The sequence below is a fragment of the Silurus aristotelis genome, assembly GCF_946808225.1.
Source record: "Silurus aristotelis genome assembly, chromosome: 16".
NCBI classification, from domain to species: domain Eukaryota; kingdom Metazoa; phylum Chordata; class Actinopteri; order Siluriformes; family Siluridae; genus Silurus; species Silurus aristotelis.
The window spans coordinates 2,651,316-2,677,956 of record NC_139589.1 but is presented as its reverse complement, the minus strand read 5'-3'; the positions used below and the strand labels follow the sequence as shown (position 1 = coordinate 2,677,956).

At 39.3% G+C, this 26,641-nt stretch overlaps 2 protein-coding genes across 3 annotated transcripts; one reads left to right on the top strand and one right to left on the bottom strand.

The window, feature by feature from the left end:
* Window positions 1–841: 841 nt before the first annotated feature.
* Window positions 842–15,509, top strand: cpdb (carboxypeptidase D, b). 2 transcript variants are annotated; one of them, XM_083564485.1, is made up of 21 exons: window positions 842–1,410; window positions 3,717–3,916; window positions 4,016–4,158; window positions 4,549–4,715; window positions 4,800–5,146; window positions 5,360–5,521; window positions 5,659–5,820; window positions 5,892–5,971; window positions 7,073–7,157; window positions 7,955–8,100; window positions 9,081–9,250; window positions 9,604–9,879; window positions 10,518–10,713; window positions 11,966–12,104; window positions 12,184–12,315; window positions 12,390–12,485; window positions 12,676–12,737; window positions 13,893–14,024; window positions 14,714–14,899; window positions 15,061–15,163; window positions 15,271–15,509. In XM_083564485.1, exons 1-21 carry the CDS (start codon window positions 887–889, stop codon window positions 15,483–15,485), a joined length of 3,723 nt encoding a protein of 1,240 aa, XP_083420611.1. In that variant the 5' UTR covers window positions 842–886; the 3' UTR covers window positions 15,486–15,509. The 2 variants fall into 2 exon arrangements, with proteins under 2 accessions (XP_083420611.1, XP_083420610.1); XM_083564484.1 differs by having other exon boundaries at window positions 5,360–5,542.
* Window positions 15,510–22,837: 7,328 nt separating this feature from the next.
* On the bottom strand, window positions 22,838–26,225 carry trarg1b (trafficking regulator of GLUT4 (SLC2A4) 1b). Its single transcript, XM_083564501.1, has 3 exons — window positions 25,586–26,225; window positions 23,896–24,019; window positions 22,838–23,750 (listed from the first exon to the last, which is right to left on the bottom strand). Exons 1-3 carry the CDS (start codon window positions 25,952–25,954, stop codon window positions 23,743–23,745), a joined length of 501 nt encoding a protein of 166 aa, XP_083420627.1. The 5' UTR covers window positions 25,955–26,225; the 3' UTR covers window positions 22,838–23,742.
* Window positions 26,226–26,641: the final 416 nt, after the last annotated feature.

Here is a 26,641-nt window from a genome sequence, read left to right as displayed (position 1 = left end):
TCAGGTTTCGAGGTAGGAAAACATGGCGCTTGTTTCAGGAGCAGTTAAATAATGTTGAGTTGTTAGCTAATTCCTAGTTACATCATTAAACAAACAACTAACATAGTCTTTGTCTGTATAAGAGACACTGGATACCACTATCAAACAACTAGCTAATCTCCATTACACTATTTAATTTACAAAGAAATTCATGACTAATGTATGGATAATGGTCAAAACATACATTATATGGACAGTTATTTAAGTTATTTTACAAATATAAATAATAATGTAAGGAATAAAATGTTTTTATTTCGAATTATTAATAATAATAATAATAATAATAATAATAATAATAATAATAATAATAATAATAAAAATAATAATAATAAATATAGTTACAATGTGGGTCAGGTAATTTACACTATGCACTTGTTAACAATCCATTGACTGGTTGGTTGGTTGGCTGATTGATAGATTTTTAATGTGTTTTTTACTGTAATAATAAAACTATAAACGTTTAAACCATAATAATAATATTGTTAATAATAGAAATATTGTTGTAATAATGTACAGTTAGGGCAGGTTTTACAGCACTTGTTAACTTGATTGATTTATTGGTTGGTTAATTGACTGATTACTTATTTTAATCAAATTATTTATTTATATTTATTTATTAAAATGGGATTTTAAATTAAATTATAGGTTGTGTTTTACACTGCAATTGTTAGCTACATTTAATAATTGATTATTGATTGAATAGTGGATTGGTTGACTGATTAATATATTGATTATTAATTTTGTTATTTATTAATCAGCTTTTTTGTGCTTCTTATTTCTGGCCAATAATAAAGCGCGCGCGCTCGCCTTCATTACCAGGTCAAGGTCACGCCAATCGCTCAGCAACATGGCGCACATCCGGTCGATTTTAGCGCAACTTTTCGCTCTGTGGCGCATCGCTCTTTGCGCCAGCGCGCACGACGAGGAGCCGCACAGCCAGTACCAGAACTACGAAGCGCTCAGTCTTCGCCTTCAGCGTCTCGCAGAAAAACACCCGCACATCTGCAGCCTCGTGAGCGCAGGCAGGTCTGCTGATGCCCGAGAGCTTTGGGTGATGAGGATCGCGGCTTCCACACGTAACATCTCCGAGCTTCCACGATTCAGATACGTGGGTAACATCCACGGGGACGACATGCTCTCCAGACAGCTCCTGATCAACCTCATTGATTATCTCCTGACTCACTATGGAGCTGACCCCAGAGTCACTGATCTTATAGACAACACTGATATCTACATCATCCCCAGTGTGAACCCTGATGGCTTGGAGAAGGCTGTAGAAGGAGATTGTTATGGCCATGATCACTTTGATCCAAGTGCATTGGAAAGTGCACCTGAGATGTCAGCAGTTACGAATTGGGGTTTACAGAAAAAGTAGGTCTTCATTTTAAACACAATTATTTTTTTTTCTTGATTATTTTTTTTAATAATATGAGAAATCTAACCTCCATGGATGGCTTTCCACATAATTCTATATATTTTTTTTTTATTCATCCACGTATTAGTAAGTCAAATGAGAAGGTCTGTGTTCCAGCTCATCTAAAAAGTATTCGAATGGGTTGAGGTCAGGGATCTGTGAAGGCCACTGAAGTTCTTCCACTTTAACCTTGGTAGATCATGTCTTCATGTCTGGAATGTCTGTTCATGTCAGGCTAGAATAGGTTCGGTCAAATTAAATTCTACAGCGTACAAATGCATTCTGGACAATTGTGGGATTCCGTCGTTGTCGTAACGGTTTGGGTGAATTGTTTTTTCAAACTGTATCTTGTATAGAGGCATCACGGATGATTGTATTCAATCTCTTTTTCACAGATTAGCTCAAACTGAAATCACTCTGAGAAGGTCTGGTCAGGTCTGCAACTTTATCATCGACCCTGAGCATGTAGTCAATTTCATTGCCAGCCAAATTGAGGGATGAAAAAAAATCTTTGTTTTGCAGTTATGATAAGAAAAACAGAAAAAAACAGGTTATAAATCATGGCCTCATAGGACTTCTATATATACTTTTATACAGTAATATACAGTGAGCAAAATAAGTATTTGAACACCCTGCTATTTTGCAAGTTCTCCCAATTAGAAATCATGGAGGGGTCTGTCATCGTAGGTGCATGTCCACTGTGAGAGACATAATCTAAAAAAAAAATCCAGAAATCACAATGTATGATTTTTTAAACTATTTTTTTTGTATGATACAGCTGCAAATAAGTATTTGAACACCTGAGAAAGTCAATGTTAATATTTGGTACAGTAGCCTTTGTTTGCAATTACAGAGGTCAAACGTTTCCTGTAGTTTTTCACCAGGTTTGCACACACTGCAGGAGGGATTTTGGCCCACTCCTCCACACAGATCTTCTCTAGATCAGTCAGGTTTCTGGCCTGTCGCTGAGAAACACGGAGTTTGAGCTCCCTCCAAAGATTCTCTATTGGGTTTAGGTCTGGAGTGTGCTTTTATCCTGGCTGTGTGCTTCGGGTCATTGTCATGTTGGAAGACCCAGCCTCGACCCATCTTCAATGCTCTAACTGAGGGAAGGAGATTGTTCCCAAAAATCTCGCAATACATGGCCCCGGTCATCCTCTCCTTAATACAGTGCAGTCGCCCTGTCCCATGTGCAGAAAAACACCCCCAAAGCATGATGCTACCACCCCCATGCTTCACAGTAGGGATGGTGTTATTGGGATGGTACTCATCATTCTTCTTCCTCCAAACACGTTTAGTGGAATTATGACCCAAAAGTTCTATTTTGGTCTTATCTGACCACATGACTTTCTCCCATGACTCCTCTGGATCATCCAAATGGTCATTGGCAAACTTAAGACGTGCCTGGACATGTGCTGGTTTAAGCAGGGGAACCTTCCGTGCCATGCATGATTTCAAACCATTACGTCTTAGTGTATTACCAACAGTAACCTTGGAAACGGGGGTCCCAGCTCTTTTCAGGTCATTGACCAGCTCCTCTAATGTAGTTCTGGGCTGATTTCTCACCTTCCTTAGGATCATTGAGACCCCACGAGGTGAGATCTTGCATGGAGCCCCAGTCCGAGGGAGATTGACAGTCATGTTTAGCTTCTTCCATTTTCTAATGATTGCTCGAACAGTGGACCTTTTTTCACCAAGCTGCTTGGCAATTTCCCCGTAGCCCTTTCCAGCCTTGTGGAGGTGTACAATTTTGTCTCTAGTGTCTTTGGACAGCTCTTTGGTCTTGGCCATGTTAGTAGTTGGATTCTTACTGATTGTATGGGGTGTACAGGTGTCTTTATGCAGCTAACGACCTCAAACAGGTGCATCTAATTTAGGATAATAAATGTAGTGGAGGTAGTGTATTTGTATATCATACAAATAAATAGTTTAAAAATCATATATTGTGATTTCTGGATTTTTTTTTTTAGATTATGTCTCTCACAGTGGACATGCACCTACGATGACAATTTCAGACCCCTCCATGATTTCTAAGTGGAAGAACTTGCAAAATAGCAGAGTGTTCAAATACTTATTTTCCTCACTGTAAATATACAGTACTTGTATACAATAAGTAAAAATGCTCTGATACTGTTGACCAGCGAGAACCATGTGGGTGATGCTCAAATGTCCACATACTTTTGATCATGCATTATATAGCATGTGTGTGGGTTTGGATTCTAACCAAATTCCCTCAGTGTCCTTTTTTTTTTGTTGCCCCAAGGTTTGTTCTTGCTGGAAATCTGCGTGGAGGTTCGGCCAACTACCATTTTGATTCCTCCATTTCCCATACAGATGATGATGATGATGCTCTCTTCTGCTATCTGGCTCAGACCTTCACTGAAAACCAATTACGGAAGTCCCAGTGTCCTGCTGATCTGAACAAGAAGTTCCGAAATGGGACGACTACCGAGTGGACCGAAGGTGAAAATATGGGTGTGGTGTTGATTGATTAATTTTTATTTATTATGAGGTCAAATTGCTTGATGCTCTAGATGTTCTCAGAGTGTTTGTAATCTGCAGGATGCATACATGAAATCAGTCGCTTCAGTGGAGACTGCATTGAGGTCACCTTGCAGTTGAGTTGCTGCAAATATCCACTGGCTTCAGATCTCTATTCTGAATGGAACAATAACAGGGAAGCTCTGCTAGCATACATGGAAAAGGTAAAAGAATGCTGTAGATGTTCTGGGACTTTTGCTCAGAATTTTTGTTTTCACACTTGTTAGATATTTTGATTGGTCAATTAACCAATTGATCAATTCTGATGCTCGTCCTCCCCGGTCAATTACATCAGCACTAGCTAATCATTAGGTGTCTGTTAGCTCGTATGTAAAACAGCACAGATTGCACTTTCATCAGAGTATGGTTCGCCACTATGGTCAAAAACATGCTATTGGTTGACTTAAAGGTTCTTGATAATTCTAGGTGGAAGCACATGCTAGCTTTCACCCTGTCCAGCTGGTAGATGTTGTATACTTCCGCCTAGTTAGCTAGAGGGGGTCAAAACTGAGAAGCTAATAGAGAAAAATAGATTTGTTTGTTTTCTTTTCAAGGTTCATATTGGACTCCGTGGTTATGTCAAGACCAGCTCTGGAATGGGCATCCTAGGCTCAAACATCTCAGTCACCGGAATGGATCACGTCACTACAACAGGGATGTTTGGTGATTATTACCGCTTACTGCTGCCGGGAACGTATACCATCACAGCCAGCTCTTATGGGTGATTCCCAAAAATCAGAATTTATTAGCTTATCAGTTGATGTTGGTTGAGATCTTACCTTTTTATTACCTGTATCCATCTCAGGTACCTTCCAAGCACCGTGAACAACGTCACAGTAACCGAAGGCAGAGCTACTCCACTCAACTTCACTCTGATGGATTTGAGTGAAGCGGTGCTAATGCCCAGACATTTCACCACAGCAGCATATCAATCAACTGAACAAGTTTTTGACACCCAACAAGCTTCTACATCTGACGGTTTAGTCCAGAAACAGGACTTTAGTCATTTTAGTTACTCGGATATGGAGGTATTCCTGAGGCAGATGAGCTCTGTTTATCCGTCTCTTGCCCAGTTGTACTCTATTGGCCAATCGGTGCTGGGAAGGGAACTTTACGCCATGAAGATATCTTTTAACCTGGAATCCGATGAAGGTAAGATCTTTAGAATCATGAATTTATGGCAGTCATGTGGGTGTAATTTTGGCCTTAGCATGAGTCACTTGTTTACTTGTGTCAAAAATAGGAGCCACACCAGTACTATGAAAGTGGTTCAGCCAGATGACGTTACTTTGTCTAGCCCTTGATGTAAATGTTCTTCACCCCATTTATCTAGTTCTAACCCATTTGCTTGCCTTTGTTGAGCAGGTAAACCCAAAATTGCGTTCTTGCATAGCAGTGGTTCTGTAGGCCAAGGGATTCTCTTAAATCTGGTGGAGTGTCTGTGCAGCAATTATGGCAGCGAACCTTTAATCACCCAACTGTTAAACAGTACCAGAGTTCACATCCTGCCTAACAAGAACCCAGACGGTGAGGAAATTCCAGAAAAGGGTACGAGTTTGGGAAAGGACGATCTCAATGATCTTATCCTATAATGTAAAACATACACAACCCAGCCATTAGAGTTGCATTGTTTCACACGTTTTAAGCTTTTCACGTTAATTCAGAATTCGGTAGCGGCGTGAAATCCGGCGACGGTCAAAACGCCGACTCGAGCGGAAACTTCCCTGACCAGATCCACCCAGCTGATTATGTGCAGCCAGAAACCGAGGCAGTCATGAAGTGGATTGCGGCGCACTCGTTTGTTCTGTCTGCCAGCATACTTGGTGGTGCGTTACACAATATTTAAAATGGAGTTTGAGATTTTCGGACTCGCAAAGTTACACCTTTGTGTTTTTAGGGGGGATTGGAGTGATGTATCCGGGGTCGGCTGATTCCATTGATGAGGCTGTGTTTAAATCGATCTCACAGGCCTATTCGGTAAGAGTCAGAGATTCAGATCATTGTTTTCTAGCCTGAGTTAAATTACTTGGATTGGATAGTAAATATACATAAACAAATGTGAACCATTGCAGCATCATCTCCTAGAATATTACCTGTAAGGACAGTAATATACACTAAAAAGTATTGGGCCACCTGAACGATCTGCTTTATATGTGATGGAGTGGAAGATCTCCTGTTATAGACCTCAACCATATTGAACACCTTTGGATTAATGAATGCTGACTGCACCCCAGGTCTCCTCACCTCACCTACATCAGTAGCTGACTTAAATAACAAGTTAACTACCTTGTAGCTGAATGATCACAAATCTCTACAAGTTCACATTAAAATCTTGAACATCTTCCCAATAGAGTGACGATTAATAAACTTTTTATAAAAAAAAAAGTGAAATAAGACGTTCAAAAAGCACACACCAATCTTATGCTCAGGTGTCCACAAATGTATTTTGTCCATATAACGTATCTGCACTACCCAGATCATAGGAAAAGGAAAGGTCCCAAAAAATGATATCAAATAATAAATCGAACTTGAGTGCATTGAGAGCATGATGAGTTTCATGAGTACAAGGCTCAGAGTAGCAACCGTCCACGTCAGCTTTAAAACGGTTAACAATTATTTGTGCCTTCGCCTAATCACCCGAAGACAACAGGAACAGGAAGAGATGGAGAACATGCACAGCTGTCGCTTCTCAGCGCGTGGCGAGAGTTGTTTTTTTTCCGTCTGTGCCTGAAAATGTAAAAATGCTTCAACTCACTGAAAAGCAACACAAGCTGTCTGGGTAAAAGCCTTGGTTTTGTTCAAGGAAGGGCAAATTATTCCTGCTATAATTATTTCGATTGGAAGCTTGGTTTTGATCCCGTACTTCACCGAGCAGCCACTGTTGGTCTCTTGAGGAAGGATCTAACCCTCAATTGGTCAGTTATACTAATGGAATAGTTGTATAAAGGATCATTGGATTGAATAAAGTAACTTCAAATTGTAATTGGATAAAGGTGTCGGTATAAATGTTGTTAACTTTGTTGAAATAGAATTAAAAATATATATTTTTTTAAGATTTATATTCATTTTTTGGTTCAGGAATTTTCATCTCTCCAGCTGCCACAGACCTGTGAGGACCCTGGGTATTTGGACAGAAATAAAATTAATCCTAGTGCCCCTACAGGTGAGGCCTAGTTTTGGTTTTTATTCATTGTCTATTGTCAATTATCCATATTAATAACCATGCCCTCATTTCATAGGAAAGTACAGTGATTGTCTATCTATCTATCTATCTATCTATCTATCTATCTATCTATCTATCTATCTATCTATCTATCTATCTATCTATCTATCTATCTACATACACACACACACACACACACACACACACACTATATTTGGGTCACCTGATCATAAGTACAGTATGTGATTTTTAATTTTTTTTAACATCGCATTCCACATTCCAAATTTGCTCTTAGAAAAAGATGTTCCACTAGATTTTGGAGTGTGCGTTTGAATATTTGTGTTCATCAGCCACAAAGCCAGGTACTGATGTAGGTGAAGAGACCTGGGGTGCAGTCAGTGTCCACATTGATCCCAAAGATGTTCAGTAGGGATGAGATCAGAGCTCTGTAGCAGGCCACTCAAGATCTTCCTTTCCAAAGCATGTAAACCAGATCTTCAAGGAGCTCACTTTGTGCACAGGGGCATCGCCATGGTGGAGCAGGTTTGGGTTTCCCAGTTCAAGTGAATGCAAAATTTTATTATAGTGCAGCTAAAGACATCTTGTAAAATTGAGTGCCTCCAGATTTGTGGTAACAGTTTGAAAAAGAACCACATACAGCAGGAAAGGTCAGGTGACCCAATAATTTTGTCAGTATTGTGTGTGTATTATATGATATAATATGATATAATTTTTAGTTTTACTTTTCTCCATATCATCGTTGGTATCTGGTATTTTGGAATTCTTTCTGAGTGCAGGGATTGGTTTGGAGGACTGGATGTACCGTAACACAGACACACTGGGAGTCGGTGTGGGAGTTAGCTGTGATCTACGTCCACCAGTTGAGAACATTACAGCTTACTGGATACAGAATCGAAGATCTCTGCTGCACCTAATCCAGCAGGTGCTCTCCTTTACTGACCTGCCTTAATTCTTTCTGTTCTTCTTTCCACCAAGGTATGTTTTGAAGTATTGCATCAAGTTTATATTTCCTTTACTAATCTTCTAAAAGTATCAATCCTTTGCTCAAGTCCACCAGTTTTTATAGTAACACACATAGTGAGAGAACCCTCACTCCAAACACCACACATTTTTTCATAATTCTCATTTAACATTCTTTGTTTTTATTGCAGATTAAAAAAATGAGATGTTACTCATTTAAATGTAGTCATGTAAACGGTTCCCAAAAAAAAAGTCAAGAAACTTGATAAATGGACTCAAGAGTAGGAAAAAAAGAAGTGAAAATCCTTCCTTCAAAAAAAGAATTTCTCCAACTGTGAATGTTGAATGTCCAATACCACACCACACATGGTAACTTTCGATCACTTTTGTATCTATAATGGTAGTATCGTTAAACACTGTTCACTATTTGACATTACACTTTATAAATATATGTATTATAAATATAAATTCAGCCTCCCTTTGCTCTGTGGTCCATCCATACTGATGTATTAGAGCTTTCTAGACTCTCAGCTGCTAGAGAATGTCAGAGATACAGATCTCAGAGTCATGTGAGCTCATGTATGTGGAAGAAGACTGCCATAGTGTCATGTGACACAAATTCATTGATTGTATATCATCTATACATAATTATAACGTTATCTGTTTATTTAAATTAAAATCCTCTTTTATTTGACTTATTTTACTGTGAGCAACTGCATCCTAACAATATCCTTGTGGGGTCAATAAAGTATTCTGATGATGATTGACCATCAATTTAAAAGATGTACACAGTTCATGCATAGATACTCTAAACATTGCACTTACCCATCCCTCGTTTCTGAGCTTACAAGATTGTCTGTGACATTTGTCCATATACTCCCCATGCCTGAGTGGGTCCTGTCTCTGTTCTCTTGCATGATTACCACCTTCCTTTCTTCTCAGGTTCATTTTTCAGTCAGGGGTAGTGTGACTGATAGCCATTCCGGTCAGGCTATTACTAATGCTACCATCGAGGTTCACGGCTCAAGGCATCGTGTTCACACCAGCAGTACAGGAGAGTACTGGAGACCTCTGTCTCCTGGGACGTACCAGCTCCATGCCTCTGCTCCAGGGTGGGAAATGAAATTGTACCAGATTTAAAGTGAAAAATGATTGTGTACATATGATTCGATGTCCAAACATACAGTAAACATTTCATACAAATCTATAAAAAAAAAAAAAGGTTTAATGATTTCTTATGATTATAATGTAGATCTAGTAGTGCAAGCGTTTCAATCTTTTTATTTATTTATTAGTATCCAATCAGCCTATAAGAGGAGGAGCTGTCCAAGGTGTTGTTTCTCACTTGACTTTAATTGTAATCTTTTACCTATGGACCCTTTTTGTGTAAATCTATAGCTGACCATATAAGACAATCATATTTAAAGTAGCTTTAGTTTGTTATTTATTGCTGCATATTCTTTAGATATTTCCCGCTCTCAGCGCCGGTCACGGTGACTGAATTTCAGGGGGAGCAGGTGGATTTCGTGCTGACTCGAGATCTGCAACCCAAACCTCAAAATCTGTCAGAGGATGAAGAGTTTTTGAGGTTGGTGGAAAACCTGTCTTCTTCTAATGGCCTTAAACAACTTGTCCAGAACTATCCGACAGCCCGAACTCTGCAGTACAGGAAGCACACGGAACGTTCGGAATTCCTGCGTGGGCTTCACCTCAACTTTCCTCAAATTACTCGAGTATACAGGTGACCTGTTGTCAATCATCATCATCATTATCTTTGTTTTTATCTTCTATTGGGTTCAAGCAGCCTTCACAAACATCATCCCAGTATCCGGATCTTGTCAAGTAACTTAAAACAGACCGTAGAACATATACATGATGTTTGTGATGGTCACTCATTGCTTGCTTTATAAAATGTCTGGTAAAACCTGATTGGTTGATGCTGGTTGCTCTTATGAAGCAATTATTATTATTTTTTTTTATGTACGGATTAGCACTTAGTAAAGATCAACATTTTACCAAACGTGATCAAAATTGTACAACTTGACTCCGCCCCTAATTATGACCACGCCCCAAATATTTTATTATTTTGGGCAAAACAATAAAATCATGAGTTAGTTAAGCTCCGCCTCATAACTGATTGGTTGATTGATTGGAATGTGTGGGCACAAATTTTCCAGACAAAAAATGTGAAGCACTGCATTGTAGCGCCAACAATAGTCTGAAAAAGTCCAGACCAACCTGTAAAGCATCAAAGCTGTTTTTGAAAAACAATTATTCTTATTAACTGCATCCCTTGTCTACTTTTCAGCAAAAATTACTGAAATAATTTGGAAAATTGCGGGTTTTTTATGTGAACAAACTATTTTTCTTTTGGGTCAGTCTGGGAAACAGCTGGAAATTCCGGCCCATTTGGGCTCTGGAGATCTCTGCTAGTCCTGAGTCAACACGGTACGTGACACCTAAAATCCGGTACGTCGCAGGTGTCCATGGAAACGCTGCAGCAGGCCCGGAGCTGCTTATCGAGTTCGCGTCTGTTCTGTGTATGAACTATGGTGGGAACCCATCAATCACAAATGTAGGTATCGAAACAAATTTTTCTAAAATGCCAGAGGTCAGGAATTCATATATAGTGGATGCCACAGTTATTAGTGAGCACAGGTACAAAAGAGCTAAACTGGCCACACTTTCTGGGTGGGGGGTGTTTTACTCTCTCCATTAATTAATTGCAGGTATTTGTCAGGTCATTTATGTGGAAGAGGGGCAGATAGCATTTTTCTCCAAGATAGCTTCTGAAAAAGACTTGTGGTGGCTTGTTGTACATTTATCCAATATTTGAAAATGTTTCGGTTATTTGCGTCCACTCAGAGTCTGCATTTTTGCACAGCAGATGCTGTTAAAAGACGATGCACTCTGAAGTAGATAAAGTTGAAAATGCTGTTTTGCAATGTAGTGTGACTCCTTCAACTCGAAACTAAATACTTTGTAGTCTCAGGTTACCCAAAGAAACATCTCTGACTGCTTATCTGTTCATTAGAATAATGATTGATTGTGTTAAAGACTTGGACAAGTAATTAAACGGCTGATAAATTTTGGTCTTTGCCATTTCTGTTAGGTCTTAAATATTTTCAGTTATTTTAATATGCAACTTTTGGAAAAGACTAAAAACGTGTTGTAGAAAGAGTAAACTGTTCAAACTGGATTATTGTAGAACAAACCTGAGGTAGCACGTGTTAGCCTACAAACTTCTTGATTGCTGGATGCCAAATAATGGGGTAGAGCTGCTTCAAGTGTGGGAATTGAGAGGAAAAAATTTAGGAAGTTCACTAAGAATACTGTATATTAGAGTTCGGCTGATTTTATTGTTATTGACGAATAATCATCACCAATAGTTGATTGCTGGAGCTATATGCAAAAATCCATACCGATAGTTTTTCTGGGTTGCGTTCGTTGTTGGAGCGGCTTGTTGTTACGAGAGCGGCCTCTAGAGGCGAATCAATGATGCCACATGCTGTTTGTTTTTACACGTAAAATTGTTATATTTATAATTTACTAATTATATTAATTATTAAAACAATAATATATTAATTTCATTTAGCACATTTTCCTAATTCAGTAGTGTTTTTTTATATACATTTCAGTACTATTTTACATTAAATGTTGTTTGTTAGTTTTTAAAATGGATACTGAATAAAAAACAATCAGTTGATTTATCGTTTACGGCAAGTATGATCCAACATAGCTGATGTTATCGGTCGACCTCTAGTGTATATTAGCTCATACACAGACACATTGGCATAAAAGAAACCTCTGTTTCTCTGCTCTTTAAGCTGATTGACAGGAGCCGGATTGTGATCGTACCGTGTGTAAATCCGGATGGCAGAGAGCTGGCTCAGGAAGGCTCTTGTTTCTCCATGGAAGGACACTGCAATGCTCACGGTGTAGATTTGGACACAGATTTCATGTCTGGTCAGTTATTGCACTTCACCCTTTATGATTCTTGCTATTTGTTCCTGAATGATTTCTCTTTCTACTCAAATGCATTTAGGCAACATGTCTGCACAGCCTGAAACACGTGCGATGGTGGATCTGATCGAGGGAGGACGCTTTTCTCTCTCTGTCACACTCGACGGAGGCTCTCTGTTGACTACGTACCCCTATGACCGAACCGGTGAAGCAGGTGATTTGCTTATTTGCTGTTGTTTTGCTCTGAATGAATAGATTTTGTTTACCATGGATGGATGATCTCTTTAGCACACAGTGAAGAAACGTTGAGATATTTGGCCTCGGTCTATGCAAGCACTCACCCCGTAATGCACTTGGGGTACCCTGGATGCAGAAACGGACTGGGTAAGAACAGAAGGTGGATTTATTTATTTATTTATTTATTTTTTCCCCACATGGAAAAGAACATGAAGCTGCATTGCATGAATATTGAAACATTATAAAATGTGGGGGAAAATGACTACATATGGAGGGTGTTTTATTTTTTTTATGACAATCTTGTAACTGTGCATTTGTATGAATACTGTAATCACAGATTCGGTCCAAGGAGGAGTTCTGAGAGGTGCAGCATTCAGAAGTCACCTGGGCAGTATGAAGGTCTGTACAGGGTTTTCTCAGGTTTCTTAAGTTTCATCCAAACTCACAAAAACAATTTAATAGGTCAATTTGATAAGATTTTACACTCAGATTTTCCAGTCGGGTCGTTTTTTCAGGAACTCTGGTCCACGTGTCTAATCACATGATTATCACATCTAGTCAAATAATTCTGAAATACTGGACAACAATTTTAGTGTTAACGAAAACAAAAAAAACTTTTGTAAACAAAAGTTTAGTGAACCCATGTGCAAAAAAAACATACAGAATCAGTTGGGTTTGTTCAATGTGAATGCAAACGTGATTAGCTCCGCCCCTAAAAAAGACCCCAGAAACATGTAATTAATGGATGAAGTTCTAAAACGCCCTGAAATCAGCTTATCCGGTACGAATAAGTGGTGCGTTACACAAATATCTTCCTTTTTACACGACTACATTTTGCGAAATTGGTTGTTACTTTTAATTTATGAGCGGATAAAATACTTTTGAACCCGTTTTGATCGGCGCTCGGCGTATCTACTGATCACCAACATACAGTTCAGCATCAGTTCAACAGCAAGCAGAACATTTCGAGAGGAATAAATGATGGAAGAAACTCCAGACTCGAACTCGCCACAACACACGTGGAATTTGTTTGGTGACTTTTTTTTATTTATTTGTTTTTTTTTAAATAGTTGAAAAGACGGTTTTGGGCTTTTGATCATTTGAATAAATATCAATCAGTGTTTAAGTCATTAACATCATTCTATTAATAGATCAGTGTGCTGATAGAAGTCTTTCCACAGAGTTGATTAAGCAAAGAGTCTTGTGAGAAAAATTATAATAGGAACATTTTATAGTTATAATAAATCAGTACTTTGGATACTTAAGTACATTTGAAGGCAAAAACTTCGTACTTTTACTCAAGTGAATGTTTAAAGGGACACTTTTAATATTATAATTTTTTTAATAGTCATATTTTTCTGAATGAATCTCCACTTTAACTACCTGGTTTGTGTACTTCATCCACCACTGCTCTTGAGTCCCTTCTAGTGTGTATTGTATACGATGATTGTTAGAATCTGAACCGACGTGTAAAGTTTATTCTCCTCTATACAAACACATTGTATATACTTTGTGAGATACAGTATAGTGTCATGTCATGTGTCTGTGTTGCAGGATTTTAGTGTGGATGTGGGATTGTGTCCTGAGATCACGGTGTACACCGGTTGCTGTCTGTACCCTCCTGCTCAGCAGCTGCTTCCTCTCTGGGCCGAGCACAGGACGGCCCTGTTCGCCATGCTGCTGGAGGTCAGCGATGATTTTACTGCTCATGGACAGCTACGTTCACACAGCACATGATGGAGATCACGGTGGCCATAATGTTACCATGTATTCTGATATTTCCACTCGGACAGGGACTGTGATTTGTTCAGAGTCGTTATAAGACTGACTCCTATACTTTCATAAAGCAGAAAGGCAGATATTAAAGACTATAGAAAGAAATTACTTGTCACATGTACCCTGGCGATATTAGGAATCTGAGTGCAGGGTCCCTGGAGCACAGAGGTTTAGGGCCTTGCTCAAGGGCCCCAAGAATGTCAGCTTAGCAATACCAGGGGGCTTTAACCTCCAACCTTTCGATTATCAACCCAGAGCCTCAACCACTGCGCTACCATACTATCGCTTATAAGCGAAGTCAAAAGTATTAGGACACCTGACTTTTTCCAGCCGTATATGTTTTTTCTTCAAAACTCTAGCACAGAGTTGTGTAGGATAGCCTTTTCACATGACCTAGGAGACCGAAATCTGTTCCAGCATGACAATGCCCCTGTGCACAAAGCCAGTTTCATGAAGATTTGTGGTAAATCTGTGAAAAAACATCCATGGCTGGAAAATCTGCTGTCCCAATACTTTTGTTGTTGTAGTGTGTGATCTCTAGTGCACAAAGATGCAGAAATGTCATACACCGTTTTCTTACACATGTTCATGCTTGCTAGATTCATAAGGGCCTGAGCGGTTTGGTGAAGGACGAGGACGACCGGCCGGTGGCTGACGCGGCGATCAAGCTAAACGGGTCTGTGTTTACACGTACGGACGCGCAAGGCTTCTTCCACACTCTCCTGGCTCCTGGAACTCAACAGCTGCAGGTTCAAGCTCCAGGTTTTCACGAAGAGCTCATGCAGGTCAGTGGAAAGAGCAGGGGAGGGGAATCTGGAGTGGGTTTTAGAGTAGTGAATAGGATATCAAAGTACTACCTCTAGTGTCCAGTAGATGGTAGTATAAGCCGTGTGCTCTGGTTTAACTCTGTATTTACGGAACTACTTTTCTGCCTCTTTCTTGTCAGGTAAATGTTTCATCACATCAAAGGACAGTTCCTATTACAATCAAGATGAAGTTCTGGAAAAAAAGTGGGCACCAAGGACAGGGATTAGCGCTGGCTGCTGCGAGTAAGACAAGTCAAAACTTTAAGAGCTTTTTTTCCTTCCAATTTTATAAACAAATTTCACAATTTTTATTTATATTCATTATTTTCTTGCTTCCCTCATTTGTTCAGTCACCATCATTGCTATCCTCCTTTGCTTGCTCCTGATGTGGCACATCCGCTCAGTCAAGTTCAGCCGAATTAGAGACTTTGTTAGACGGCTCCGTCATCTGCAAGAGGATGCCCAAACCGGGGCTTCAGCATCGGAGAAGTTGCCTCTACAGAGCATGTTTTTGGAGGACACTAGTGAGAGTGAGGATGATGCTTTTTACCTCGAGCGACACTGATGGAATAAATGTTTTTGATGTCACGAGATTCTTGTACTGTAATGAATTTGTATACAGTTTCAAGTAGATCTGAGTTCTTACAATACACACACAAACACACTGGCTTATGATGTTGTTGTATTATAGTTATAAAGTCAACCATGTTATAATAATTATATAAATTACCTGATAACATAAAATCTCAATACTTTAGTTGCAGAAGTACTTCATTTCCAGCATACCATAGGATTTAATATAAACAGTAGACACCCCATGGATATGCACTGTATAGACAAAAGTTTGTGAATGTTTTTTTTTTTTTTTTTTTTTTTCTCACATCCCATTCCAAATTTAGTCCCGATTTGCTGTTATAAAAACCTCCACACCTCTGGGACATTCTGGAACATGGTTTTGGGCCTCCTAGTTCATGTGAAGCAAAAATGTTCATGCAACTGCAACTAAAAACATCCTACATAAATTTGTGTGCCTTCAGCTTGGTGCTAACAGTTTGGGGAAGAACAACATATGACTGGAAAAGTCAGGTGTCCCAATACTTTTGTTCAAATAGTGTGTATACAAGTGTGTGTGTGTGTGTGTTTGTGTGTGTGTGTGTATATATGTATGTGTGTATATATATATATATATATATATATATATATATATATATATATATATATATATATATATATATATATATATATATATATATATATATATATATATAATCTCTCTATTTATACCCCAAACAAACCACCAAGACTGAGGAAGGTGAAGGTGATGGAGTTGCCGAGTATGTCTCCAGACCTAAACCCTATTGAGCACTTGTGGGGCTCTTAAAGTGGAAGGTGGAGAAGCACCATGTGTCTAACATCCAGCAGCTCCGTGATGTCATTATGGGGAGTGGAAAAGGTTCCCAGCAACAACCTGTGCAGCTCTGGTGAATTCCACACCCAGGAGGATTGAAGCAGTGCTACAATACAATAGTGTTCACACAAAATCTTCACAATTTTGACATGTTCACTGAGGGTGTACTCACTTTTTTTGCCAGTCATTTAGACAATAATGGCTGTAGAGTTATTTTCAGGGGACAGTAAATCTGTACTGATATACAAGCTGCAATAAATTAAAATGTCGTGGAAAAGTTAATTTATTTCAGTGATTCAACTCGAATTGTGAAACTCGTGTATTAAATAAATTCAATGCACACAGACTGAAGTAGTTTTAAGTCTTTTGGTTATTTTAATTGTGATGATTTTGGCTCACATTTAACAAAAACCCACCAATTCACATCTCAAAAAATGTAAATACTTCATAAGACCAATAAAAAAAACATTTTTATTGAATTGTTGGCCTTCTGGAAAGTATGTTTATTTATGTATATGTGCTCAATACTTAGTCGAGGCGCCTTTTGCTTTAATTACTGCCTCAATTTGGTTTGGCATGGAGGTGATCAGTCTGTGGCACTGCTGAGGTGGTATTGGAAGCCCAAGTTTCTTTGACAGTGGCCTTCAGCTCATCTGCATTTTTTGGTCTCTTGTTTCTCATTTTTCCTCTTGACAATATGCCTTAGATTCTCCATGGGGTTCCAGTCTGGTGAGTTTGCTGGCCAGTCAAGCACACCAACACCATGGTCATTTAACCAACTCTTGGTGCTTTTGGGAGAGTGGGCAGGTGCCAAATCCCGCTGGAAAATAAAATCAGCATCTCCATAAAACTGGTCAGCAGAAGGAAGCATTAAGGGCTCTAAAACTTCTTGGTAAACGAGTGCAGTGACTTTGGTTTTTAAAAAAACAAATTGGACTAACACGAGCAGATGATACTGCACCCCAAATCACAGACTGTGGACACTTAACACTGGACTTCAAGCAACTTGGGCTATTAGCTTCCCCACCCTTCCTCCAGATTCTAGGACCTTGGTTTCCAAATGAAACTTGCTCTTATCTGAAAAGAGGACTTTGGACCTATGGGCAACAGTCCAGTTGTTCTTCTCTTCAGCCCAGGTAAGACGCCTCTGATGCTGTCTGTGGTTCAGGAGTAGCTTAAAAAGAGAAAAACGACAACTGTAGCCAAATTCCTTCACACGTTCTTGTGTGGTGGCTCTTGATGCCTTGATTCCAGCATCAGTCCATTCCTTGTGAAGTTCACCCAAATTCATGAATCGATTTTGTTTGATGAGCCCCTCAAGGCTGCAGTTCTTTCTGTTAACATGCGTGGATACAGCACTCTGTGAACAGCAGCTTCTTTGGCAATAAATGAACTTTCCTTGTGAAGAGTGTCCATAATTGTGATGCCTAGTGAACCAAACAGAGAGACCATTTTGAAGCCTCAGGAAACCTTTGCAGGTGTTTTGAGTGGATTAGCTGATTGGCATGTCACCATATTCAAACATTCGACATTCTAATTTATTGAGATGCACCTGTATATTGCTGAGATTTGCATTTGGAGTGATGACGATGGACAGGATTAGAAATTAGTTTATTAGAGGAACAGCACATGTAGGACGTTTTGGAGACAAAGTGAGGGAGGTGAGATTGAGATGGTTTGGACATGTGCAGAGGAGGGACATGGGGTATATCAGTAGGAGAATGCTGAGGATGGAGACACCAGGTAGGAGGAAAAGAGGAAGACCAAGGAGGAGGTTTATGGATGTGGTGAAGGAAGACATGCAGGTAGTTATTTTGAAAGAGGAAGATGTAGAGAACAGAGTAGCATGGAGACGGATGATCCACTGTGGCGACCCCTAATGGGAGAAGCCGGAAAAAGAAAATTATTTATATATATATATATATATAATATATATATATATATATATATATATATATATATATATATATATATATATATATATATATATATATATATATATATTTGAGGAAAATAAGTATTTGAACACCCTGCTATTTTGCAAGTTCTCCCACTTAGAAATCATGGAGGGGTCTGAAATTGTCATCGTAGGTGCATGTCCACTGTGAGAGACATAATCTAAAAAAAAAAATCCAGAAATCACAATATATGATTTTTAAACTATTTATTTGTATGATACAGCTGCAAATAAGTATTTGAACACCTGTCTATCAGCTAGAATTCTGACCCTCAAAGATCTGTTAGTCTGCCTTTAAAATGTCCACCTACACTACATTTATTATCCTAAATTAGATGCACCTGTTTGAGGTCGTTAACTGCATAAAGACACCTGTCCACCCCATACAATCAGTAAGAATCCAACTACTAACATGGCCAAGACCAAAGAGCTGTCCAAAGACACTAGAGACAAAATTGTACACCTCCACAAGGCTGGAAAGGGCTACGGGGAAATTGCCAAGCAGCTTGGTGAAAAAAGATCCACTGTTGGAGCAATCATTAGAAAATAGAAGAAGCTAAACATGACTGTCAATCTCCCTCGGACTGGGGCTCCATGCAAGATCTCACCTCGTAGGGTCTCAATGATCCTAAGGAAGGTGAGAAATCAGCCCAGAACTACACAGGAGGAGCTGGTCAATGACCTGAAAAGAGCTGGGACCACCGTTTCCAAGGTTACTGTTGGTAATACACTAAGACGTCATGGTTTGAAATCATGCATGGCACGGAAGGTTCCCCTGCTTAAACCAGCACATGTCCAGGCACGTCTTAAGTTTGCCAATGACCATTTAGATGATCCAGAGGAGTCATGGGAGAAAGTCATGTGGTCAGATGAGACCAAAATAGAACTTTTGGGTCATAATTCCACTAAACATGTTTGGAGGAAGAAGAATGATGAGTACCATCCCAAGAACACCATTCCTACTGTGAAGCATGGGGGTGGTAGCATCATGCTTTGGGGGTGTTTTTCTGCACATAGGACAGGGCGACTGCACTGTATTAAGGAGAGGATGACTGGGGCCATGTATTGCGAGATTTTGGGGAACAACCTCCTTCCCTCAGTTAGAGCATTGAAGATGGGTCGAGGCTGGGTCTTCCAACATGACAATGACCCAAAGCACACAGCCAGGATAACCAAGGAGTGGCTCTGTAAGAAGCATATCAAGGTTCTGGCGTGGCCTAGCCAGTCTCCAGACCTAAACCCAATAGAGAATCTTTGGAGGGAGCTCAAACTCCGTGTTTTTCAGCGACAGGCCAGAAACCTGACTGATCTAGAGAAGATCTGTGTGGAGGAGTGGGCCAAAATCCCTCCTGCAGTGTGTGCAAACCTGGTGAAAAACTACAGGAAACGTTTGACCTCTGTAATTGCAAACAAAGGCTACTGTACCAAATATTAACATTGACTTTCTCAGGTGTTCAAATACTTATTTGCAGCTGTATCATACAAATAAATAGTTAAAAAATCATATTTTGATTTCTGGATTTTTTTTTTTAGATTATGTCTCTCACAGTGGACATGCACCTGCGATACAATTTCAGACCCCTCCATGATTTCTTAATGGGAGAACTTGCAAAATAGCAGGGTGTTCAAATACTTATTTTCCTCACTGTATATATATATATATATATATATATATATATATATATATATATATATATATATATATATATATATATATATAATATTAGTACTGTTTTGGCATCTAAATATAAAATATTGTCTAATTGTGTGTTTGTCCCCCTTTTGCTGCCAAAACAGTCCTGACCCATCAAGCATTCACAGCATAATCTTCAGCATGAACTTGCTCAAATCCATACACATTTTTTAGGCAACAGGTTTATTGCTTAATTCAATGACTTTGAATTTAAAGTGAAGTGTTCAGGAAAACAAAATCACAACCTTGATTTGAATGCAGAGCGAAGCATCCTTGTCTTTTTGTCTGTGGATGTGCAGGAAAAAAGTAGGGCTGGGCTGGAGGAAGAGAAAGATCAGTCATGCAGGAAGTCCCAGCAGTGATCACTTCCAGTAAGTGTAAAGGAGGAGTAAAGGGTTGGGAGGGTGTGTGTGTGTGTGTGTGTGTGTGTGTGTGTGTGTGTGTGTGTGTGTTACTAGAGTGCAGGCACTGGGTTAGTTCATATTGCTTTCTCAGACGGTTTATTCGGGAGCTTCCAGGATTTTGTAGTGTGTGTGTGTGTGTGTGTGTGTGTGTGTGTAGCATTTTTAAGTAAACCAAGCTTTTTGCAGCTGAATGATGTGCTGTCCATGTTGGTTCGAAACAATGCTGAGGGAGAGAGAGAGAGAGAGAGAGAGAGAGAGAGAGAGAGAGAGAGAGAGAGATTGTGGGTACATACGAGTAAGAGAGTGCATTAGAAGTTTACTGGAATCTCAATAACGTGCACTACAACCCAATAACACCACTTATCTGATTCTTTATGCATTACATTTACAACAGCCTTGTAGAAGCAATCAGCTGCACCGCCATAAGGCCATGGAACAGCTTTCTCTTGCTACCAGCATGGCAGCAATGCTCTTAAACTACACGCTACAGTTCACACTTGCTTTTCCTCTCATTAAGGTAATGAAATAAAGGCTCTGGGATAAAATCATGAAGCGTAATAGAGCAGGCTGTAATTAAATAGCCGACACTTTTGGAAATTCTCAGCGAGGCGAGTTTCAGCCCCATTCTCCGCCCCCATGGGCCGCATGTGGCTTTGTTCAAGAGAAGAGTCTGAATGAGTCAGACTAGAAGAGTACTATCGATTTCCAAAACTTTGTTTAAGCAGAACAGGATCTCTCCTGCTTTTAACGGTGGGCCACTTCATCATTCCCAGCAATGCGCCACACGAGGTGGTGTTGGGAACCAGCAGTTTTTATTACACCCAGTGGTCACAGTGAGAACTGCAACAAGCTCTAATAAAGGCCCAGTGAGGCAGGATTCATGCTGCCCCAAAATGCTACTTTATGAGTATTTTCAATGAAGGAGAAAAAGACAGGAAAGTTAATGACAGCATCGCCAGGGACATGTTTTTACTCCAATTTGGGCTGGGATAAATACTCACTATGAAGTCAAAATCTTGAGTGGAATGAAATCGAATAAATTTGTGCACACAAAGAGAAGTGTGTATATGATATGAAACCATTTCTGTTACCAAGATTGTAGAATATAAAGTGGATAATATATGTACAGCAATAATTAATGCGTACCACAGTAGCCTTGATACCGACAATAGAAGTGCTGACACTGGACTTGAAACATACTGTATATCCAACTATCAATACCGGTCTATGGTCCTTTCAGCAGAGCCTTTATACAAGTTATTTTATCATTTTCTCCACCATAAAAATAAATGCTTTCAAATCATTTGAAGGGCTTCAGGTACCTTCTGAAAATTCAGCTTCATCCTGAATAATGTTCACAAGTGGGACCCGAGTGTAATCAAAAAACACTTTCTTATTGATAACTGGTGATAGATAGTGATCCTGAAAACCAGGCACCGAACCATCTACAGTAATAGCATTCTGATATTATAGTGTGTGTAATAATTAATCAAATCTCTTTATATCATTACTGGGTGTATTGAGAGCTCCTGTTTCGTCTGCATACCCTCCCATCGGCTTCGCTGAGAGAGATTTTATGCGATAATCGTGCAGCAACAGGACAGAAGACAGCTCTAGTTTCTGCTGCGAGAGCCTGCTTTAGTCCTGCATGCGTTGGAGCTGGTAATGACTAAATGCACATAGAAGCTGGTAATGACTAAATGCACAGACATATGAAAGTAGTGCACTTACAGAGACATCGTATCGATTACCGGACTAGCCTCTGCCTCCTCTGATCTGTGGGTTGCCAAGTCTTTCTCTCACTTACACATCTGACAGGATGGTTGTTAACGCTTTTAGGTTGAGTTTCACGAGCATACAACAAGAATGCCGATTTGGGAACATAATTAATACCTATTTAGGAGTTTAGATTGGAATTCAGGATTAAAGGATTAAAATATAGAATTAAGTATGTACTTATATGGACAAAAAGTATTGGGAGACTTTTTTCAGCCATATGTGGTTAATCCCAAAACTGTTACCATAACGTTAGAGGCACACAATTGTATTGTACATTTTCCATAAACTTAAACTCGGCTTGTCAAGTCGAGACTCCGACTTGACAATCCCTCTTCGGACGAAGCCAGCTCCATGAAGATATGTTTTGGAGTGGAAGATCTCCTGCTATAGACCTCTAAGTATAACCCTATTGGACATAATTGCTGACTGCACCCCAGGCCTCCTCACCTCACCTACATCCATACCTGAGTTTACTAACAAATTGTGGCTGAATGAGCACAAATCTTCACAAGCACACCCCAAAATCTAGTGGAACATCTTTCCAGAAGAGTGGAGATTCTTATAAAAGCAAATGGGAACTAAATCTAGAACTAAACCTGGAATGTTATGGTGAGGTGTCCACAAAATATTGTCCATACACTATATTTTTTAAAGCACAATTAAAATCAAACACACATCGATGAACCAGGCTTGTTTATTTCAAGACATGCAGGAAATGTGCATGAATACCAATACTGACGCTTCATTTGCATATAATAATAAGATAAAACAAATCTACAAAGACTCGAAATCATTTTAATACATAGAAAAACTGACGTAAAATGGCACAGGATGTGGACCAGCCACCTTCCTGACACTTGTTTTGAAAATCATGAAACATGAAAATCCGATTGAAATCCAATGAAAAGCCTCACCTGTGGCTCGGTTGGTGATTAGTTAGAAAACTGTGCTTGTTAGAGTGGAGAGAAAAAAGGAAATGATCCCTTAATCCAGCAGTTTGTTTGAAAAAAAAAAAAAAGAAGAAGTAAATAACACTTGAAACTGACAGCAGCACATTGTGGTTATTATATATGGTTGTAGATTATTAAATATATTACTTTAATTATGCATACGTTTCAATATTAGAGGTTTTTCCTTCAAATGACATTTTCGATGGTTAGAATACAAATGGCATGCCTGCATTGGATTGGCAATTATTAAGAAAATGCATAGAATTCATAGAAATTATTCTAGTCCATAGAATTATCATGTATTTTTTTTTGTTGTTGTTGTTTGTTCTGCTTTGTTTATAAGCTCTAATGGCAGATTTCAGCTCATGACAGTTTATTCGTCTGACAGGACACGGCCCACTCAGACGTCGTGTACTGCCCCGGAGGACGGAGACAGAGCATGCATGAGAAATCCAAACTATTTCGAATATTGCCTGAGATATAGTAAGGCATGACATGTATTTTGTAATTGTAGTGCAAGATATTCTAGTCCTTTAAGATCTGGACGAGGTTGTTCACATCCTGAGGAGGACATGCCATGCCCCGAAAGATCGTCCGTGATACAAAGGCGTTCTTTATATACCAAGACGCATCAGCTCTCTAGGGAAGACAGAAAGAGAAAGAGCAATAGAGATTGTAGTGTGTGTGTGTGTGTGTGTGTGTGTGTGTGTGTGTGTGTGTGTGTGTGTGTGTGTGTGTGTGTGTGTGTGTGTTAAATTGTGTGATGGTGTGGTTGTGTATTTACCTGTGATGGCTAGATAAAGGATTATGGTCAGACCAACAACGATGGCCATGATGCTGAAGAGTAGTGAACGCCGGCCCAGTCTCCTCGCTCCATCAAAATCATTAGCCTGGCTCATGGAGCGTGACTGTCTCACACACACACACACACACACACACACACACACACACACACACACACACACACACACACACACACACACACACTCACTCATTAGGCCCTAGAGATCAAGATGCTCAAACTTTCAAGATGATCTGACAACATATTACTTCATCAAAAAAACAACAGGAAGTACTCTCTCCAGAGCCACATCAGAGTTCTTGACCTCCTCATCTAATTCAGTTCATCTAATTGGGTTTCAATATTAAAATAATATAAAAAAAAAAAGATTTATATCTGCCACATTGCTACTTCCAGAATACGTAAGAAATTCTCCATTAACTACACAACAAACATTTTATTCAATTTCTCCAAAGACATATTTCAGATCCATATCAGATAATACATCACCGGAAACCTGATTTCTTGAAAAACAAGGATTGATCCTAAAAAATTCAATGTTTTCAGGTAATGACTATTTTTTTTACAATCAGTGTTTCAAGTGTGCTCTCTCACACACACTCACACACACACACACACACACACACTCACACACACACACGTTTTTGGTGACAGAAGCATCTAGGTACAGCAATATTTCAATTCAATCTCAAATAAAAGACACGTGTCAGGACGATATGCAGAATTTACAGATCTGATATCCGAATACGTGCAAAAAAAATGCAAAGTAGTGCATCAGAATAAACGCTCTTCTTTCTGAAAGCAGTAATTCCACTCTCCCTACTTACTATTATGTCAGTCTGAATAAGAGGCCTGATTTACTGGACTGCAGAAAAACTTTGCCTTTGGTTTTTTTAGAACACTGACACCGAAGAAGTTTAAACTCACTGATTTTTTTGTGTGAAAGTTGTGAAAATTATCACTATTGTCTTTATTAGAATCCAACTACAGACCATGTTGGTGTTTACTGCCTTTATACACCCAGTATTATAGGATGTATGTGTAGTTTAATATTTATTTTAATAAACTATCATGGATCTGAGCAAGCAATAATGAATAATAATAATAATAATAATAATAATCATAATCATAATCATAATCATAATCATAATAATAATAGTCTATTTAAATGAATCCTACTACTTCTACTACAACTAAAATAATCAATTATTTTATTATTAATAATAATAATAATTAATAATAATAATTATTATTATTATAAATATATAGTAAATCCTGATAGAAAATCCAAGTCCATCAAAATGAATCCTACTACAACAACTATTATTATTATTATTATTATTATTATTATTATTATTATTATTATTATTATAAATATAGTAAATCCTTATACAAAAATCCAAGTCTACACCATTCCTTCTTTATCTTTATTCTTTATCTATTTGTTCTTCAGTGATAGTGGACACTATTATATACATATTCAATATATATATATATATATATATATATATATATATATATATATATATATATATATATATATATATATATATATTTACATAGAAACTATGTGTTTATGCTCAGAACCGCTAATAAATAATGGATCATAAAAAAACCCACACCTGGTGGCATGTTACCTGGTGACAGGTGTACAGAATGAGGTGAGACTCACCGCGTGGGAGAAGTAGAGCGCGATGACGTTGAGCGGCAGTGCGGGACAGAAGCACGAGAAGAGCGCAAGCCACATGTAGCTGCGTGGCTCGGGTTCGTTGCGCTCGGGCGCCGGAGAGCGTGGCGGCGACTGGATGCTTCCAGTGCCCGCGGACTTGTAGCTGTGCTGGTCGGCGCTCAGGGACCGGAGCGACTTCTGCGACTTGACGCTCGGCCGCCGGGAGTCGGAGCAGCCCCCGACACTGTCCCTGGGGTCGCCCGTGACCACGCCGAGGAGCTTCTGCGTGTCCCTGCACTGCGCGTCCCGGAACCCCGCCGCGTTCTCGGTCACGACACTGGACTCAAAGTCGGCATCCGTATTGACTGCCATCACTGGGAAAAGTCGCACTGAGTCGCACCAATAAAAACGCGGAACTCCTCTAAATGAAACATAGGACCCTTGGTTTTTAATTAATCCCACCGCCGGGTGAAGCGAAGCCCCTTCTTACAGGAAAGATTGATTTCTCATCCGACTCTCTCATCAATATTTCAGCGAAGCTCAGTGTGTATTAAGAGATGCACAGAAAAAAAGTAAAGCGTCCTGCATTAAGACAGAGGCTTTAAGAGCAGCAGAACTCAGAGGTCTGAATGCTTTCTAGTGGTTAGACCCAAACTCGTATTCTGATTGGTGGATCCTGTTCATGATTACTTCATTCCTCTTCTCTCCTACAACCTACAAAGTGCAGTTAATGCATTAAATGGGATGTCTTGTGTGGGATGAAAACATCACACCCAAGAAAACTCTCTTTTCTTCAAGAAATGCGAACAGATGTTGGTGGTCCAGGTCATCCCAAAAGGGTTCAGGAGGTCAGGGCTCTACACACAGACTTTGTAAACTGTGTGTTCGCTTTCATCATGCAGGATTTGAACCTCATAGTTCCAAAGAAGAGAAACTGTAATGCTACAGCATACACAAGACATTAAGCCAAATTTTGGTCCACATACGGGTGTGATGGTCAGCAAGATAACTGTAGTAAAGGTCTGAATGCTTTCTAGTGGTCAGGAACCGGGTTCAAAT